Below are 19,343 nucleotides of genomic sequence, written 5' to 3'. Positions count from 1 at the left end.
GTGACAAGCCTAGCTTTAACGTGTTTACTGTGTCACTTGCTTACATGTGATCTTCCCTACAAAGAACTTTACCTAATTTTTAGTTTTGGTCATTCTGATCATGAAGGAGTTGTATATTTACACAATGCTCTGCACGCACTTTATACTATATTACATTGAGTTTCATGTAACAATCACTTTTAACTCTTTTTACATATCTCATTCTAAAAATATCTGTGTTATGTTTGTTTAATGATACAATCAAGGCCACAAGGTCATACTGAGGCATTTACAAACTATCTGTATTTCTCTGAGGACACAGACCTTGATGTCCATCACACAAACCTGGGTTTCACAATGAAACTGCTTCATAGAAAGACCATTTCATCTTAAAATTAACATTCATGTAACATTTRCTCACAAGGGTGTGCAGTGAAACAGTATGTAACATGTTAATATACTGTAATGCCTCCTACAATCATCTCAGGAATGTTGTATTCTGTATTCATAGGTTATATCGTATTTATTTTGCCTTTCTCTTAAGTAAATAATGCTTTGAGTTTTCTGTTTTTKTACCATCTRATTTTATGAACACATTGATATATCTGAAGTCAAGARAGTTCAATTCTGGTTGAATAGGGAAATTAATRATGATTTTATTMCTAAGTTCAGATAWATACTCTTCGCCTTTACAGCTCTTGCAGTCTACAGGKAAGAAAAGGAAATGTGTGCATKTGCTACTCTGTTCAGGTGGCCCTGMAAGTAGTCTTCATGCCTATAATAATGACTTTTGTACAGAAATAGCAGATTAAATGTAATGTATAATTGTCAATGAATTAAAACCTCTTCTCTTTCAACAATTACAAATCATAATCCAGTAAAATAATGTTTCAATACAATCTCTGGCCTCCACATTTACAAGCACTCTCTGCGCCATCTGTTGAAATACCCCAACTGGCATTTCATTATCTACAATCCGAAAAATCTTATCCTCATCYGGGGAAGGTTGAGAAAATAAATAAGAAAATAAATACAAAAGTTTTTATTCCACKAACCATAAAAAGGTTGTGAAAAAAGAACTCAAATTGGCACTCTACACAGAGGCCTTCATACGGACCACCCAAGACTGTGCTATRTGGCAAGCTAATCCTTGATGAGGGAAAGCCCACCATKATTTCTTTGCTGCAAACAATACAAAAATACTGACTCAGTCGACATAGAAAATTCATGTTCGATGGATGTATGTGTAAAAGWAGCAGTTGTTAATGGTCTCCTATTGCAGAAATAGGTTTGTGAATGACCCAAGCTTTAGTTGCCTTGGCAATAAGGGATTCATGAGGGAATTATAGCATGTAATCTTTAAAGGCTACTGTCCTCATGGAAGGCAATACATTCCGCAGAAATGCCAGGCAAATTATTATTGCTTTCTGTGGTCCTCAAATTCCACAATAAAAGTCCTCTTAATTCCATCATTAATTGGCACAGTTTGTATGTACTGTATGTTGAGGATCGGCTGGATGCTGCTGTCGGTGCTGCAGTGCCCCCTGTGGTCGGGGTGGAATGTCTCCTTTCGAGGCAGTGTCGTGACCTGTGACCCGAGTGGTTTCTGATAGGTCAGGAGTAGATAGTGATGACCTCTCGTCCTCCTCCTCTCACCAGAAGCACTCTCTCCAGACCTTCCGTCAGCACCTCCAGAAACTCCATATCTGGTCCAGAGTTAAGCACTGTTATAACCTGCAACTCTGCATCACTGCACCTGTGATTACATCTGCAAATCTGTGTACGCAACAGATTTGATGTTCAGCTTAAAAGCCAGTAGTCTTTAATCTCGGGTCACATTGCCAAATCTTTCGTGTATGCTGGCTGGCCATCTACTCCTACTCATTCTTTCACCTTTAACACAACTCATGCTACACTCAACCCCAAATTACACTCCCCAAATTACACTCCCTAACCCCATAATGAGCCCTAAATCGTCCTAAAAAATGAAATATTGTACCACACAGACCTCTAAGACCAGTGTTGTCCAGTACAATGAGAGCAGCTGTTAGTGAAGGATACAGTTCTCGTCTCCGTCTGTGTTGCGTGGCGGCCCCGGCATGTTGAGCAGCACCAGGCGAGCATCATGGGACTTGTTGACAATCACCTCGTTCAGCTTCACTGCCGTGTGCATCCGCCGCACATTGGACTGGTCCCTGGGACACAACCACAAACAGATGTTACAAATGCAATCCAGAACATTCAATTATTTAAAGGGATAGTTCACCCAAATTACACATTGGTTTCCTTACCCCGTATGCAGTCTATGGACAACGTATGACAGCAATCCAGTTTCCCTGGCTCTGTTTCCACATGCTCACGTCATGGGACCGATATTATAATTTTTCACTCATCGTGTTCAAATCATCCGAAAGTATCTACAATTGATTTTGAACCTCAAAAAAGTACCTTATAGAAGTTTTGAACATGATGCGCAAAAAATGCGAATATTGGTCCCATGATTTTAATGGGATTTGTGCCACAAATGCTAAAACGTTAGTATGTGGAAAAGGTGCCAAGGAAACTATACCAAAGCATGGATTGCTGTCATACCTTGTACATAGACTGCTTACAGGGTAAGAAATCCAATATGTAATTTTGTAATTTTTGTGAACTATCCCTTTAACAATGCCGTGGAATAATGTTCAGATATCCAACAGTGGACAGCATGAACCAACTCAGTCATGAAGCAGAAAGACATCAAGTGCAGTCCACATAACAAAGCACACCCCACCCCTCCATCCAATCCATTGCATGGAACTTACAGACTCTGAGTGATCAGAATAACATATAATTAAAATACATTTACAGACAGAGTGATCAGATTAACATATTACTCACAGGAATCTACAGACAGAGTGATCAGAATAACATATCATTAAAAGGAATCTACAGACAGAGTGATCAGAWTAACATATTACTCACAGGAATTTACAGACAGAGTGATCAGAATAACACARCACTCAAAGGATGAACCATTCTCTGTCTGCAAGATGACAGAGGKAGAAAAAAGAGAGAGAGGAGATGAGGAGGAGAGAGTGAAGAAGGAAGACTAGCGAGAGTGGAATAKCTCAGATGGGGCCGGATGGAGATTTTCCTAACCACGTGAAAGGCCTGGGGGTTTTCCTAGTCAGATCACYTGTCTCAAGAAAAACTKCTGGCCTTCCAATAGACCAACAACAAGTGACTCACGGTTTGAGGCTCATGAGTTCTCTGAAGTTCTCTGGTGCGTTGTTCCTGTTCCTCCTCTCTGCCTCGTACTTCTCCTTGGTCCAGGTCATCTGGATCTTATCAGCTACAGGCTCCACCACCTCCTCCTCCTCGTCGGAGTACAGGCTTCCCATACGGATCAGAGAGTGTCTGTCCTTTACCAGCTGGGCCTATAGGGGGCAGAGTGCAGGGGATACAATGTCCTAATGTCCATACTAGAGTGACTTGAAATGCATGGCCATACATTGCTTCATTTAATGGTAGTGTAGATACACTAAATATACAAAAGTATGTGGACACCCCTTCAAATGAGTGGATTTGGCTATTTCAGCCACACCCGTTGTGGACAGTTGTATAATCGAGCACACAGCCATGCAATCTCCATAGACAAATATTGGCAGTAGAATGACCTTACTGAAGAGCTCAGTGACTTTCAACGTGGCACCATCATAGGATGCCACCTTTCCAACAAGTCAATCCGCCCTGCTAGAGCTGCCCCGGTCAACTGTAAGTGGTGTTATTGTGAAGTGGAAACATCTAGGAGAAACAACGACTCAGCCGCGAAGTGGTAGGTCACACAAGCTCACAGAATGGGACCGCCGTCCTCGGTTGCAACTCTCACTACCAAGTTCCAAACTGCTTCTGGAAGCAACATCAGCACAATAACTGTTTGTCGGGAGCTTCATGAAATTAGTTTCCATGGCCGAGCAGCAGCACACAAGCCTAAGATCACCATGCGCAATGTCGAGCATCGGCTGGAGTGGTGTAAAGCTCACCGCCATTGGACTCTGGAGCAGTGGAAATGCATTCTCTGGAGTGATGAAACTCGCTTCACCATCTGGCAGTCCAACGTACGAATCTGGGTTTGGCGGATGCCAATGAGAATGCTACCTGCCCCAACTGTAAAGTTTGGTGGAGGAGGAATAATGGTCTGGGGTTGTTTTTCATGGTTTGGGCTGGGCCCCTTAGTTCCAGTGAAGGGAAATATTAATGCTACAGCATACAATGACATTCTAGATGATTCTATGCTTCCAACTTTGTGGCAACAGTTTGGGGAAGGCCCTTTCCTGTTTCAGCATGACAAAGCAAGGTCCTTACAGAAATGGTTTGTTGAGATCGGTGTGGAAGAACTTGACTGGCCTGTATAGAGCCCTGACCTCAACCCCATCAAACACCTTTGGGATGAATTGGAACGCCGACTGTGAGCCAGGCCTAATCGCCCAACATCAGTTCCCGACCTAACTAATGCTCGTGGCTGAATGGAAGCAAGTCCCTGCAGCAATGTTCCATCATCTAGTGGAAAGCCTTGCCAGAAGAGTAGAGGCTGTTATAGCAGCAAAGGGGGGACCAACTCCATATTAATGCCCATGATTTTGCAATGAGATGTTCGACGAGCATACTTTTGGTCATGTAGTGTATTGGTTCCCAGCCCCAGATTAAACCTACTACTGGGCTAAATCACACTTTCAATGGAGATTCTCCAACTGAGCATGCTTAAATACAGGAGAAGACATCTGGGTCTGGGAAACCAGCTCAATATGTCCTTCACTGTGGTCTACAACTATTGTTATGTATGTTTGGTCTGACAGGTGTAATTCTGTGGATGTTTGTTGATGTGTAATATGTACCTCTCTTTCTCTCTCTGCGCTGGACAGCCTCATCTGTCTGAGCATCTGAGATCTCTGCTCCATCATCAGAGTCCTCTCATACGTGTAGGCCGAGATGTCGCTGTCATGCTGAAATTATTAACATGGTAGTATGTAAATACCTGACCTTTGAAAACACTAAGGGGAGAGAAGTGATTTAAAAATGGAAACTCTTAGTTGGATTGCATGTTTGACTCCTGGTATGAGGGGCTTCTCTCCCCATCTCCACCATAATAACATAATTAGATTTAAGGAGGTTCATCTCTCACCGTCTCCACCATCATTACATAATTAGCTTTAAGGAAGAACATCTCACACCATTTCCACCACCTCCACCTCTGCCTCTATTCTCAGCTGGTACAGGAACGTAGCCAGGTCCTTCTTCATCTGAATACTGTTGTCATCCATCTGGGCCACAGTGAAGATACGCATCTTACACTTCCTCCAAACCTGAAACACACACCATGGTAAGAATGGAGTAGTCTAGCAGTTAAGAGCATTGGGCCAGTAACTAAAAGGACTCTGGTTCCAATCCCTGAGTCGACTAGGTGAAACATCTGCCGATGTGCCCTTGAGCAAGGCACTTAACCCTAATTGCTCCTCTAAGTCACTCTGGATAAGAGCATCTGCTAAAATGTAAATGTAGATCCTTTTCTGACCAAGAAATCCCTTCTTCTTTAGTCTCTCTCAAGTCATGGTGGCCAACAGTAAATGCTCCCAGAGTTTCTGCATTGATGTGCGCGGGACTTTACCTTGTGCTGTTTGAGAAGGAAAGGTAGCAGCATGAGCATTCCTCCGTCATGGACGATCCACCACACATCGATAGTGCCATCTGTGAAGCGTTCGTGGTTGCTGGGGTAGAAGGAAACATTCTTGGGCACCATCAGAGCCAGGTGGGCTGCTGTGGTACAGCGGACTGTGTCTGTGGGGAGGGGCACAGAGAGGTAAATATGTTTACTTTGTGTAATATGTAATGTAATACAGTTCAATGCTGATGCTATCAGTTAACTAAAGAGTCAGCACGTAATGTTTCAAATACTATACAGGCTGAAGGACAGCACCATACCCACAGAAACATAGAGATGGCCAATGCTCTCATGGAGAAACTGGGATGAGGTTATGGTTTGGAATATTATTATGGGAACGGGTCAGATCCATGTGTAGGACCAGGCTAGTTTACAGTAAATCAGAGTCTTACTAATGAATGTCTTCCATGCGCGGGGGTCTTCACTTTGCCTCCAGCCATAGGGCCATCCCATCACCACTGTGTTGTGCTTCATGCCCCCCAGGCCACATGACTGGATCAGGTGGGCAATGCCCTCCCTCACCTTGGACGCCACAACCACCTGGCAGAAACCCTTCACCCGCTCGATCTCCATCATGTTCTTTACGGCCTGACGAGGTTGAGAGCAGACAATGCAGGTAATCATAAAGCTGGTAATAAACTCACTTATTCTTATTGGCYCAGAGGAGACAACAGAAATTRGATKTCTTTCTTATAGCTTTATAAAGTGGACTGTATGACCMAGCGAGGAAGGTAACAGCCTTCAAACAATCCTGAYCTGKTTCAATAAAGCTACAGTACGGCAAAATYTATTTTCCTTGTACACACATTAGGCTATCGGAGAAATAAGTTACAGCTCTATCCCTACCTGRTCAGAGGCCTGTGTTTCTCCGTAGCTGTCCAGGAACTGTCCCTGGATGACAGAGCCCACTATGGTCAGGCCCTTCCCTGCCTTCAGCTGGGAGACAAAGGTCAACAGACGGGGATACTTCACATGGAGGTCCTCATCCAGCTTCAACAGCACCAGGACCTGGGGCCTGGAGAGTGGAGGGGCAAGAGAGACAAAGAACATGAGAATCTACCTGGAAGTACTAATAAACAACTAAAAAACAACAGTAGAAACTGTAYAGTGWMAGAAAGTACAGAATGTATGAAGAGGAAGAGGTAGTTATGCATATCTGAAGTTGGAGATACCGGATATCTAAGACTATGGATGAGGAAGGATGTTTACCTCCAGTTTTTAGTGTGAGGMGGTCCATGCTCCAGCCGTAGCAGAGAGTAGCGCGCAGCACTGAGGGACAAACCTCGTATCCCATCTCCCCACTCCTTCTCCGCTCTGAGAGAGAGACAGAGAGAGTGACAGCATCAGAATATATACTCTGGCCTAAATAGCTAACTCATACAMTGACCCAWWGATATACAATTATGATATGAGARGGGTAYGAGTCCAGACATACCCRTGGTACTCAATGTACTTGTAGATCATGCCAGCGATGCACATGGCCACGATGGCATAATACCAGGAGGAGATGAACATCAGAGCCAGACACATACTCATACCCAGAAAAGACAGAGCCCTGTGGGGGAAACACACAGATATAATGTAGTACTCTTTATACTATACTATTGGACGCATGAAAGGAGCTGCACCAGTTGTGGTCGTTCCAAAAAGCACCCTCAGACGGTACAAAGCTCAGTACCCGTTTAGCAAAGAAGCCAAAAAGGGTATCATTCCCATAGTGCATTAGTTGAAAGAGGCGCTCTGGTTCTCTGCCCGAATTTGCCCTGTAACACACCAATTTTACCTGCAATTAAACCATCTGGTGAATATCGTTTTGTGCAAGACAGAATAGTAAACGATGCTGTACATGCTAGAGCACCCCTGGTGCCTAACACTGTTACCATTTTATCCCAGATGCCTCCAGGTAGTTTGTTTTTTAGTAATTGATTTAGCTCATGCTTTCTTTCTTTCTTTCTTTTCTTTTCTCTTCTCTTCTCTTCTTTTGTTGATCCTGGAGGGAGTGTTTTGGTTCAGTATGTTGACCATTTGTTGGTTTGCTCAAAATCAGAGGAGATATGTCACGAGGACACTCAGGCATTGTTGATTTTTTTGGGCAGAAAATTGTCATAAAGTTTCCCCCAGTAAGATGCAATTATGCCGGTTAAATATTTGGGTCATGACATTACTTCTGAGAGTCGCGCCCTCTCCACTGGTAGATTAGAGGCAATTAATAAGTTCAACCGCTGCAGGATTGTATTTATGGGAGAAAGATGGAGGCAAGTGAAGCTGTGGTCTGGACTGGTGAGATGTTCTGATATTGTGGCAATGTCTCTTCTAACCGTACATGTGCCCCATGTGGTGGAGGCAATTATTAATCAGGCAAAAACGGCTCATTTGATGCCTGCGAGACTGCTAGACTATCAGAACATTCTTAACCCTTCAACTCTTCTCCCTGCAGCAGAAACCGATGAAGACCATGACTGTGATTTAGCTATTGAAGTTGACTGTAGCCCTATGTTGGACTTGAGAGACACCCCATTAGACAATCCAGACTTTTAGTTGTAGTTGTAGTTGGGTCTGCCCAGAGAAACGAAAAAGGGAATCAATTAGTTGGTTATGCTGTTGGACTGTTTTGGAAACTGTGGAAAGTTCTCGACTCCCCTCACACGTATCTGCCCAGGCTTGACTAGAGCTTATATTTTGCTCTGATAACATTTACACTGATAGTAGATCTGAGTTCGGTGTTGTGCATGATTTTGGAACATTGTAGAGGAATAGAGGGTTTTTGACCTCGTCTGAAAAACAGATTGCACACAGTAAGCTTGTTTGGTCTCTCTTAGAGGCGGTCCAGCTGCACTCCTCTGTTTCTATAATCAAGTGTCAGACGCATTCTTCCTCTAATGACAACATTCCTCTGGGGAACACTAAGGCTGACCGCGCAGCTACATTGGCTGATTCCTCTTCTGTTTCCCCCTCCTTCACATGGCAGCAGTTCCCGCTTCCACTAACCCTTTCTCTGTTAATGACTCTGCAGGCAACGGCTGATGCATCAGAGAAGGACGCCTCGGGTGTATGGCTGGATGAGTAGAGCAGACCAGCCATGCCCCGCTGTACTTTCCAATTCCTTGCCAAATTGTCACATGGTCAAAAAGAGGGATGGTGGATCTTGTAAATAAATGAATAAATAAGGGAAAGGGGGATACAACTGAACGCTTGTACGTTGTACAAACGTTGTACAACTGAACGCATTCAACTGAAATGTGTGTTTCCGCATTTAACCCAACCCCTCTGAATCAGAGAGGTGCGGGGGGCTGATATTGGTGTACAGTAGGTTTTATAGTGCTTGCAGGACATTTCTCTGGTGGTGGGGTTGTACAATGTTTTATTTGCATGACTAAAAATGTTGAACCAAACTCTGAAAACAAAATTGTTTAAACTAATTGGTGAAACAAGCCTGACATGGGTAAATGTGCTTCCATTGGCACTGAGTATGAGAGGCAGATCCCACACAGTCACTGGTCTCTCTCCACACAAGGTGCTGACTGGCCATCCCATGAGGATGACTAATGCACCTTTTCCCAAGAACAGGTTGTCCCTGCAAGGAATGGAGGAAGACATGGTTGAGAATTGTGTCACCCTTAAAAATGTTCTTAAGAGACTTTTCCCCCGGGTAAAGGTGTCTTTGCCGAACTTGGCAGGTGGAGCTGAGCACTATTTCAACCCAGGTGATTTCGTGGTGGTCAAAGACTTCAGGAGAAAGAGTTGGAAGGACCTCTGTTGGAGAGTGCCGTACCAAGTTCTTCTGAAGGGACCAAAGCAGGCCTGGAGTAGTGGCCCAGAAGTAGATGGTCATTGGAGAAGGAGAACCCTGCTGGGCCTTCATAACCAAGAGGACTGATGGAATGGCCACTACCAAGTGTTCTGATGAGTATGACTATCTAAAGGGTCTGGGAAATAAAGCCTCAGTGTTCTGATGAGTATAGACTGTCTTAAGGGTCTGGGAAATAAAGCCTCAGTGTCTGATGAGTATGACTGTCTAAAAGGTCTGGACTGTCTTAAGGTCTGAAATAAAGCCTCAGTGTTCTGATGAGTATGACTATCTAAAGGGGTCTGGACTGTCTTAAGGGTCTGGGACATAAGTGTTCTGATGAGTTATGACTGTCTTAAGGGTCTGACTGTCTTAAGGGTATGGGAAATAAAGCCTCAGTGTTCTGATGAGTATGACTATCTAAAGGGTCTGGACTGTCTTAAGGGTCTGGGACATAAGTGTTCTGATGAGTATGACTGTCTTAAGGGTATGACTGTCTTAAGGGTATGGGAAATAAAGCCTCAGACAAAGACTGCCGCATTTTCTATGCATTTAAAACAGCTTCCAATGCAAAATATCATGCCACGTTAAATCAAAGCTTCGTTAAGAATTAATTTAAATGAAACAGCCACAATAGGGACGCACCTCAGGGAAACAACATCTTTAATACAGCAATACCCACGGGGAAAAGTATACCAATTCAGTATACCAACATTATGGTAAAAATACAAGGGAAAGAAATTCCTATGTTGGTGGATACAGGTGCTACTACCTCCACTTTTGGTAAAGGTACGGGACTTGACTTACCCCTAACCAATAAAACAATAAATGCTTATGCGATTTCTTCCACCCCGGTAATACATTCTGAAACAAAATCCATGCACTGTTCAATAGGACCAATAATTCTGTATTCACTCACTCAACCGTTTAACTTGCTAGGTAGAGACTTGTTAACTAAACTTAAGGCTACAATTTATTGTACTCCCGATAGAGTTTTTGTTGATATCCCAAATGATGAGATATTAAACCAATGAGTAAGCAGGCAAATTGAACCACTCCCCCAGGAGGAGTGGAAGTCTGACACTGCCTCCCAGTCTATTCTGTCTCAGGTACCAGAAACCTTATGGTCAGAACATTCCAATGACAGTGGACTGATAGGCAGTGCTAGCCCAGTTATAATAACTGTTGATCCTAGAAAGAAACTCTAGTCTCGAGAGCTATCTTAAAAAGGAAGCTCCCTCCAAAGTGTCTCTCCCCTTCTGAATTGGCCGATGTATTTTATAATTTCGGAGCATTACATATTCCTCTCAAAATAATAGACATTTAATGAGCGTGAAGCAGAGAGTGCATATCCAACAGAAATGGGTAAGAAATATAGAGTGACATTGTTAGGGTAGACTAAAATGCAAACAAAGGCTTCCAATAAGGAGAAAGTTATCATGTTTGTTTTGTTTGTTTTTAAACCTTACAATAGGGGTAAAAGCAGAGCATTGTTTGAGAGTGATCCATGTGTATTAGCAGTAGTGATTGAGAGGGTTTTTCCTATTGGGAAGAGTAGAGGGGTCCTAGTTGAAGGAAACCGATATGGAGACTAGCATAGGTAAATAAAGACAGTCATAACGATAGTAAAATGGAAAGATTCATGGTACTCATGGTCTGTCAGTGGATGTCACATTTAATGAGTTTTGACAGTATGCAAATGGTAATATTAGTGTTTTTCAAATAGCACTCTAATAATGCAATATCTTAGTAATTTGAAGAAATAAATGTTTCAATACAAGGTCACATGACTGACAGAGGGAATGAGCACTGGGACTGATATTATATTAGAGCCTGCCATCTGGTGTTTAGGTTAAAGATAAGCTTCCTGTGAACCAATAGATAAGCCGGCAGTAACAGTGAGTGGTACTCACTAAACTCAAACAGACTTTAACCCTAACACAGTGGGAAAATTTGGGGCAGAGGTATGAATAATTGAATAAGATACGTTTTTGACAATTTTCAATTATTATTACTCAATTCGATAGTTTTAATATACCAGTGATTTAAATAAGAAGGTAATGTCATCAAAAACACACTTTTTCCATTACGAGGAACACTGTCCGGAATTGGAGTAGATCCAAGTAAATGTTTAAGTACTGAATATTGAGCTGATAAGTCAGCACCAACTTTTTGAAGGCCCTAGGGGATTTGTTAAACAACAGGCTTTATATTTTTACTAGTTGATGTCCCAGGGACAGTTAGTACAGAACAGGTCAATGCAACCCGATTGTGGTAAGAGCTATGGAAACAAAAACCTTTAGAGATTTATTTACCTCTGGGTCTACAGATCCTTTGTGTATGTGTGTGTGTGTATTTTAGATTTTACAACCCAGAGTGAAGGGGTTTGAAAGGATAAAGTGTCTGGTTTTATGTGTTGATTCCGCTTACTTTAATAGACGTATTTTGATAGAACCTCCTTTGATAGTTTAAGCCATAATCTAATGCTTACCTTAAAATGTAACAATAATTATCACAAAGTGATAAAAGGAGGGAATGTGAGGGGAAATGTTGTTGTCTGAAGAGCTAGCATTGAATTGTAAACAGCATCTCCTCTCACTCTATCTTGGTTCGTGCAGATGACTGTGACCTTCTCAGACCAATTGGCAGAACGGCCAGAACATTGTTCTGGGAATCCAAAAGGAGTATCTCAGTTTCAAGGTCCCAGCTTTGAGAGAAGCCTTGTCAGTCACATGCAGGAATATATGACTTGTTTGTATAGCACTATAAAAGGACTGAGAGGGAAAGCCCTTTTCAGAGTTTTCATCAAACTTGGATTGAGAATGTGAACCTCTCCAGTCGTGATAATAAAGATTGATTCCTTTACATTGAGTTTGAGTGGTGAATTTCCATGACAGGTGCTATACTTGTTCAGCTACTGAAGCTTATTACAGTGAAGTTCCTTCTTTCTAGGTTACCATCAGAACACCAGAGAACAAAATGTCTCTCTAGCTGGAGTCTGCATAAAGTCCTCCAGTCAGTCAACAGGATATTTTGATAAGCTTCCCAATATGTCACCTGAGAAAGCAAAGATTATTCAAATTGAGTGAAAGTGTACCCAACACCCACGCGTATACAAATGAGTGTTACATCACTCACATACAGTATGCACGGATACACAGCCATGCCATGCACATACACCTGTACTGTACTTACCAGTGGTAATATTTAAACCTAGGCCTCCAGTTGGGTGTCCGTAGTAAAGTCTGCACAGCACAGGCTAAGTTCACAAACAGATAGCACATCAAGAAGAACCTGTAGAAAAAAAATCACACACCAAAAAATGTAATTCAGTCCAAACCGGTTTAGGCATTTAAATATTGATTTGGAATTCCAATATATTAATTTTGCAGTTATGTACTTGTTGCAGGATGTATAGGCCTGGTAGTCTGCTAAAATACATCTCAACTGATGGCAAAACACAGAAGCACAAGAAAGTGCATGTGCGCAACATCTATTTCTATGGGCACAAGCACTGTTCACGACACAAACTGTTCACACCCCTCTTGTTGAAGTAGAGAATATTTTTCAGGTTTAAAGCTTATTTCCTGCAGTTCTATACATTATGCCATGTCTAATGTGTATTCATGTGATATTTGTGTGACTCGAACATTACTACAAAATGTATGGGCTAAAAAACCTAGCTAAAAAACATTAGCTGAAATGGGCTAGTTGATCTGGACATTTCTGACATGTTATAAATAGCTCTCTAAGGTATGCAATGACTGACATAACAAGAGGAATACTGATGATGCACTACCCAATTTCAAATGTTTACCTTGTGCATTAAACTATTATAACTTTCAACAGTAAGTTAAAAGCCGGACTGAGTTTCTTAAAATATAATTAAAATAACTGGACCCACAGTTTGTGAACCACTGCACTTGGTGACCTTCCACACAAAGCCACTTGTGCTGATTGTGTACAGAGTGCCTGGCTGGAATGAGGTGTTTCACTTGTGAAGTGGTTGTTAAAATGCAAGTGATTTGATTAAAGTATATTTTAGCAGACACTCTTATCCAGAGTGACTTACAGGAGCAATTAGGGTTAAGTGCCTTGCTCAAGGGCACATCAACAGATTATTTACCTAGTCAGCTCAGGGATTAGAACCAGCAGCCTTTCAGTTACTGGCCTGAGGACCATAATGTTTTTTAAACATCTGTGAGATGGTTATGGTTTAAAATGGTTTCTGGTTTATTAGCAGTGTTTGAGAAGGGAAGTCATCAAGAGTCTGTTTTCTCCCATGTAAACTACATGACTTTGGCTGATGGGAGTAAGTTCAGCAATTCATTTTTTATTCGATTTTTTACCCCTTTTTCTCCACAATTTTGTGGTATCCAATTGGTAGTTACAGTCTTGTCTCATCGCTGCAACTCCCATACGGACTCGGGAGAGGCGAAGGTCGAGAGCCGTGCTTCTTCCGAAACACAACACAACCAAGCCGCACTGCTTCTTGACACAATGCCCACTTGGCCTGAAAGCCAGCCCCACTAATGTGTCGGAGGAAACACCGTACACCTGGCGATGGTGTCAGCGTGCACTGCGTCTGGCCTGCCACAGGAGTCGATAGTGCGCAATGGGACAAGGACATCCTTGCCGGGCAAACCCTCCCCTAACCCGGACAATGCTGGGCCAATTGTGCGCCGCCACATGGGTCTACCGGTCACAGCCGGTTGCAACCTAGAATCTCTAGTGGCACAGCTAGCACTGCGATGCAGTGCCTTAGACTTCTGCGCCACTCGGGAGGCCTCAAGTTCAGCAAGTTCACCCAACAGATCGTTATATGATTTGAAATAATCCCTATTTGCCTGCTTTTAAATAATCATGTTTGATGTGTGCATGTCTGCGTGTATATGTGTGTGTTTAGTCTGTTTCGTGCATGTGTGTGTGTGTGTGACTCACATGGAGAGGATGGGGGCCACCATGTCCAGAGAGGCTATGAGGATGCCCAGCTCAGCGATGAGCCCTGTCAGTAACAGTGCCCAGGTTGGCTCCCCATTGGCCTTGCCATGACCAAACACCTGCACCAGAAAATAAAAAAATATACACTTTATAAATACATTCTTTTTTTTTGTGATGGTTTGTTTTTTATTTGTTTTATTTTAGGCTGATTGTTGTATTGTAGCGAATGGGACCGATCAATTATGGATTGAGTGGCCTTAAAGGCCCACTGCAGTCAAAATTCAATTTTTCCCTGTGTTTCATATCAGATTGTACAACAGCTGATGAAACTAACACTGTAAAGGTGGTATGTGAAAACATTTGATCAGTGTTATTTCCTGATAGTTACTGGTTGAAAATACAATCTACACAGGACCTCCTAATCAGCAGGTTTGCATGGGCGGGAGTTTCGGCTTGTCTGGTGACATCACCAGGCAGTAAATTGGTTAAAGTTGTCATATTTAACTTTTTGGGCGATCTGAACAAATTCACATAGAAATGTGAGTTATAGATCCATCATTCACATTGAAAGCAAATCTAACAAGCGGTAAATGTGTTCTATGTGCACTATTTCTATGCTTCCAGTTCTTAAATTTTGTTTTTGCATATTTTACTTTCAGTTTTGTACACCAGCTTCAAACAGCTGAAAATACAATATATGTTTGGTTATGGAAAATATATTTCACAACGGTTTAGATGGTACAATGATTCTCTACACTATACGTGTGCTTTGTTTTATCACAAACTGAAATTAGGTGAACTATTTGAATTTTTGCAACCAGGAAATGGCGGAGCGATTTCTGCATAGTGCAACTATAAAAGACCAATAACAAATAGGGTTCCAACCTCTCTGCCAATAACAGCTAGTTTTCAGTTTCCCCCTCCCCACTTGGACCACTTCCAGACAGTCCTGGCTAAATTCTTGCTTGAGAAAAATGTTTTTGCTAAAAAATTATATTTTTGTTGATTTTAATGAAAAACTATTATTGTAAGGTACTTAATTGTTACCGAGAAATGATTTGTTATTGATTGAAAAACGGGTGCAATGGGCCTCTAAGTACTGGTCCTAGGCCAGTTTTTTTACCAGAATTTTCATGGTCGCTTAAGCTGATCCTAGAACAGGGTTACATAATGTCCTTCTTTTATAAAGCTAATCCTCTTCTACCAACAATAATTTACATGTGGGAATGCAAATGAACTCCTATGTTCAGCTTCATTCAAATGAGTAAGCAAAGACAACCACAACTCTATTCTCTTGTTCACTGTAGTTTTTAGTTGTGTATCATAATGTATCTAATAGTAGGGCCACTGTGAGCACACACGGGCATAGAGCCGAGCAATGTATCAAGCAATGTGTACAAACAGTGGTCGCAGCTAGAGAAACCTTGAATTATGGCTGTTTTTTTCAGGCCACTAGATGCTTTGCATTGTATAGAAATTACACAGTGTGTATGTACAATACAGCTCCACCCACAAAGACATAAGGAAGGGCACTGATAGCCAGTGTATGATTTTTTTACATTTGAGCAGACACTCTTATCCAGAGTGACTTACAGGAGCAATTAGGGTAAGTGCCTTGCTCAAGAGCACATGGGCATATTTTTTACCTAGTCGGCTCTGGGATTTGAACCAGCAACCTTTCGGTTACTGACACAATGCTCTTAACCGCTAGGCTACCTGCCAAGGTGGCTGGTCCTACCCTGAGGAAGGGGATGATGTTGTCCTTGGCGATGGCCTGTAGGAGACGAGGGGCGCCGGTCAGGGACTGTAGTCCCGCCCCCACGGTGGAGAAGAAGGAGCCAATCACGATGACCCAGGGGGAGGGCCAGGACAGAGTCCCCACAACCAGGTTCTTACTGACTGCATCCCCAAACCTACAGGACAGGAGAGGACAAGGACCTGTTAGCGGGGCCATTATCAATACCAACAAACACAGCATCTGAAGTTCTTTGCCATACCAACAAATATAATTACAAGCTTGTACTGTATGTTGTTGAGAAGCAGACAGGCTATTGTCTGGACTTGAATGTATCTTGTGATGTCAAAGATGTGGCCTAATGCTACAGACAAGTTCACTTACTTGTCCCTTAGGACCGCTCCTTCAATACAGGCCCCAAACAGAACCACAGAGCTGAAATCTGACGGCAGGATGTTAAGGAACACACAGAAACACATGCAGTATGGAAGACAGATGTATCTAGACATTGAACAACTTGGGGAGAACACTGCCTATTGACATGGATGAGGAAGAGCTTGCAAGTAGGCATTTCACTGTACCGTTTACACCTGCTGTATCCTGTGCACGTGACAAATAAATGTTGATTTGATTTTACTATTGACTCCATGAAAGGATACAGACAAGGGTAGTAGTGGTTATAGCCAAGATGGTTCCAATAGGGATGGACTTCTGAGCATCTTTCAGATCTCCTGATCTGTTGGAGCCTGCCATGATACCTACAGTACAGGGACATGAAGCACACACATCAGTTACTGACAACTCTCAGAATGTTGACTCAACCAATCAGTGAACAAAAATGTCTCTGGGTTGCCAGATGGTTTATTGGTCTGGTGTTGCCAGTTCATGGTCTGGGTTGCCAGTTATGGATCTGGGTTTCCAGGTCTTACCTGTGGCGGAGGGAAAGAAGATTCCCACCAGGAGGGTGAAGGAGGTAGCGATGTCAGCTGAGACGTACAGGCCGAAGCTCTCCACAGCCCCGTGGACGTCTACTGAGGGCAGACCTGCCTTCTCCAAGATCTGACCTTTCTCCAGGTAGTCTCCCCACATGTTATCTAAAACATACATCAGGAACCAAGTTTATAGAAATGCTAGCATCCCATCCACAAAGTAAGCAACGTAATGGCATCCACCTAACGGCACGACAACACCCACCAAAGCTCTACAGCATCACAAATTATTGTTATAATAACAGAAAATGTTTTACAAAGTATATATATTCACTTTTTAGATAGCTAAATCACTATAAACATATTAGATGTCATCACTATTGTAAAATGGTATAGCAGTCAGGCGTCTTTTGTCTTCGTCTTGTCCCGTGTATATATCTTTTTATATATTTTTTCTTCGCATATATTGTTTATATTTTTCTTAACCCCAACTTTAACATACTCTTCTGCAACCAGCCTCATCCAATGTGGTATGGATCTGCTATTTTCTTTACTTCAGAACCGGAACACCCAACAGAAGCTAGCCAGCTAACTAGCTACTAGCTAGTAGTCAGCTAACCACTGCTAGCGGTCATCAGCTAACCTTTAGCCTGGACAACTCCTGCCAGTCTGTACAACGCGATTCAACTCAGAGCGTATCGGACTTCTTATTCTCCATATCCCCAGATTCCTACCGCAAGCTCTGAACCTCTTCACCTGGATCATCGCAGCTATCTTGCGGCTATCCGATTGGCTTCTCCTGGCTAACGTCTCTGTCCCGAAGCAACCACCAATTAGCCTGGAGCTGGCCACTCCTTGGGCTACAATACCTATTTTGCCAATTGGCCTGGACGCTTTTCTACACGGAGCCCTGCTGATCCATCACGACTGATCTGCCAACGTAACCGTATGAAGGGGCTACAACTGACTTCTTCCCTCACGACATCCCTCTAAGGCCCTTCTGCTAGCCTGCTATCCCCGGCCCGCTAGTTGTCTGTATCGCCGTGTCTCCAGCCCGCCCAGCTACTTACTGGACCCAATGATCACTCGGCTACGCATGCCTCTCCCTAATGTCAATATGCCTTGTCCATTACTGTTCTGGTTAGTGATTATTGTCTTATTTCACTGTAGAGCCTCAAGCCCTGCTCAATACGCCTTAGCTAACCCTTTAGTTCCACCACCCACACATGCGGTGACCTCACCTGGTTTAAATTATGTTTCTAGAGACAATATCTCTCTCATCGTTACTCAATGCATAGGTTTACATCCACTGTATTCACATCCTACCATACCTTTGTCTGTACAATATATTATACCGTGCCCAGAAAACGTCTCCTTTTACTCTCTGTTCCGAACGTACTAGACGAGCAGTTCTTATACTTATCCTTATCCTACTCCTCCTCTGTTCCTCTGGTGATGTAGAGGTTAATCCAGGCCCTGCAGTGCCAAGCTCCACTCCCATTCCCCAGGCGCTCTCATTTGTTGACTTTTGTAACCGTAAAAGCCCTGGTTTCATGCATGTTAACATTAGAAGCCTTCTCCCTAAGTTTGTTTTATTCAATGCTTTAGCACACTCTGCCAACCCGGATGTCCTAGCCGTGTCTGAATCCTGGCTTAGGAAGACCACCAAAAACCCTGGAATTTCCATCCCTAAATATAACATTTTCCGACAAGATAGAACTGCCAAAGGGGGCGGAGTTGCAATCTACTGCAGAGATAGCCAGCATAGTTCTGTCCAGGTCTGTGCCCAAACAATTTGAGCTTCTACTTTTATAAATCGACCTTTCCAGAAACAAGTCTCTCACCGTTGCCGCTTGCTATAGACCACCTTCTGCCCCCAGCTGTGCCCTGGACAACATATGTGAATTGGTTGCCCCCATCTATCTTCAGAGCTTGTGCTGTTAGGTGACCTAAACTGGAACATGCTTAACACCCCGGCCATCCTACAATCTAAGCTTGATACCCTCAATCTCACACAAATTATCAATGAACCTACCAGGTACAACCCCAAATCCGCAAACACGGGAACCCTCATAAATATCATCCTAACCAACCTGCCCCCCAAATACACCTCTGCTGTCTTCAACCAGGATCTCAGCGATCACTGCCTCATTGCTTGCGTCCGTAATGGGTCTGCGGTCAAACGACCACCCCTCATCACTGTCAAACGCTCCCTAAAACACTTCAGCGAGCAGGTCTTTCTAATCGACCTGGCCCGGGTATCCTGGAAGG

The 19,343-nt window shown here is 43.0% G+C and overlaps 1 protein-coding gene across 1 annotated transcript in view; it reads right to left on the bottom strand.

Moving 5' to 3' along the window:
- Positions 1-1,006: 1,006 nt before the first annotated feature.
- LOC112073610 (solute carrier family 12 member 4) overlaps positions 1,007-19,343 on the bottom strand; it is a 27,791-nt gene continuing 9,454 nt past the window's right edge. The window contains exons 5-20 of the mRNA XM_024140874.2: positions 17,073-17,237; positions 16,803-16,901; positions 16,528-16,585; positions 16,147-16,321; positions 14,409-14,527; positions 12,663-12,761; positions 7,116-7,235; positions 6,890-6,994; positions 6,527-6,695; positions 6,073-6,268; positions 5,627-5,796; positions 5,193-5,324; positions 4,857-4,964; positions 3,211-3,398; positions 2,041-2,174; positions 1,007-1,685 (exon numbers count right to left, since the gene is read on the bottom strand). Coding sequence (XP_023996642.2) covers positions 1,594-1,685; positions 2,041-2,174; positions 3,211-3,398; positions 4,857-4,964; positions 5,193-5,324; positions 5,627-5,796; positions 6,073-6,268; positions 6,527-6,695; positions 6,890-6,994; positions 7,116-7,235; positions 12,663-12,761; positions 14,409-14,527; positions 16,147-16,321; positions 16,528-16,585; positions 16,803-16,901; positions 17,073-17,237 — 2,129 coding nt within the window. The 3' untranslated portion in view covers positions 1,007-1,593. The remainder of the gene's footprint in view (positions 1,686-2,040; positions 2,175-3,210; positions 3,399-4,856; positions 4,965-5,192; positions 5,325-5,626; positions 5,797-6,072; positions 6,269-6,526; positions 6,696-6,889; positions 6,995-7,115; positions 7,236-12,662; positions 12,762-14,408; positions 14,528-16,146; positions 16,322-16,527; positions 16,586-16,802; positions 16,902-17,072; positions 17,238-19,343) is intronic.

This window comes from Salvelinus sp. IW2-2015, unplaced genomic scaffold (assembly GCF_002910315.2).
Source record: "Salvelinus sp. IW2-2015 unplaced genomic scaffold, ASM291031v2 Un_scaffold2318, whole genome shotgun sequence".
In the NCBI taxonomy this organism is placed as follows: Eukaryota; Metazoa; Chordata; class Actinopteri; order Salmoniformes; family Salmonidae; genus Salvelinus; species Salvelinus sp. IW2-2015.
The sequence above is the reverse complement of the archived record's forward strand: the minus strand, read 5'-3'. Positions and strand labels throughout refer to the sequence as shown.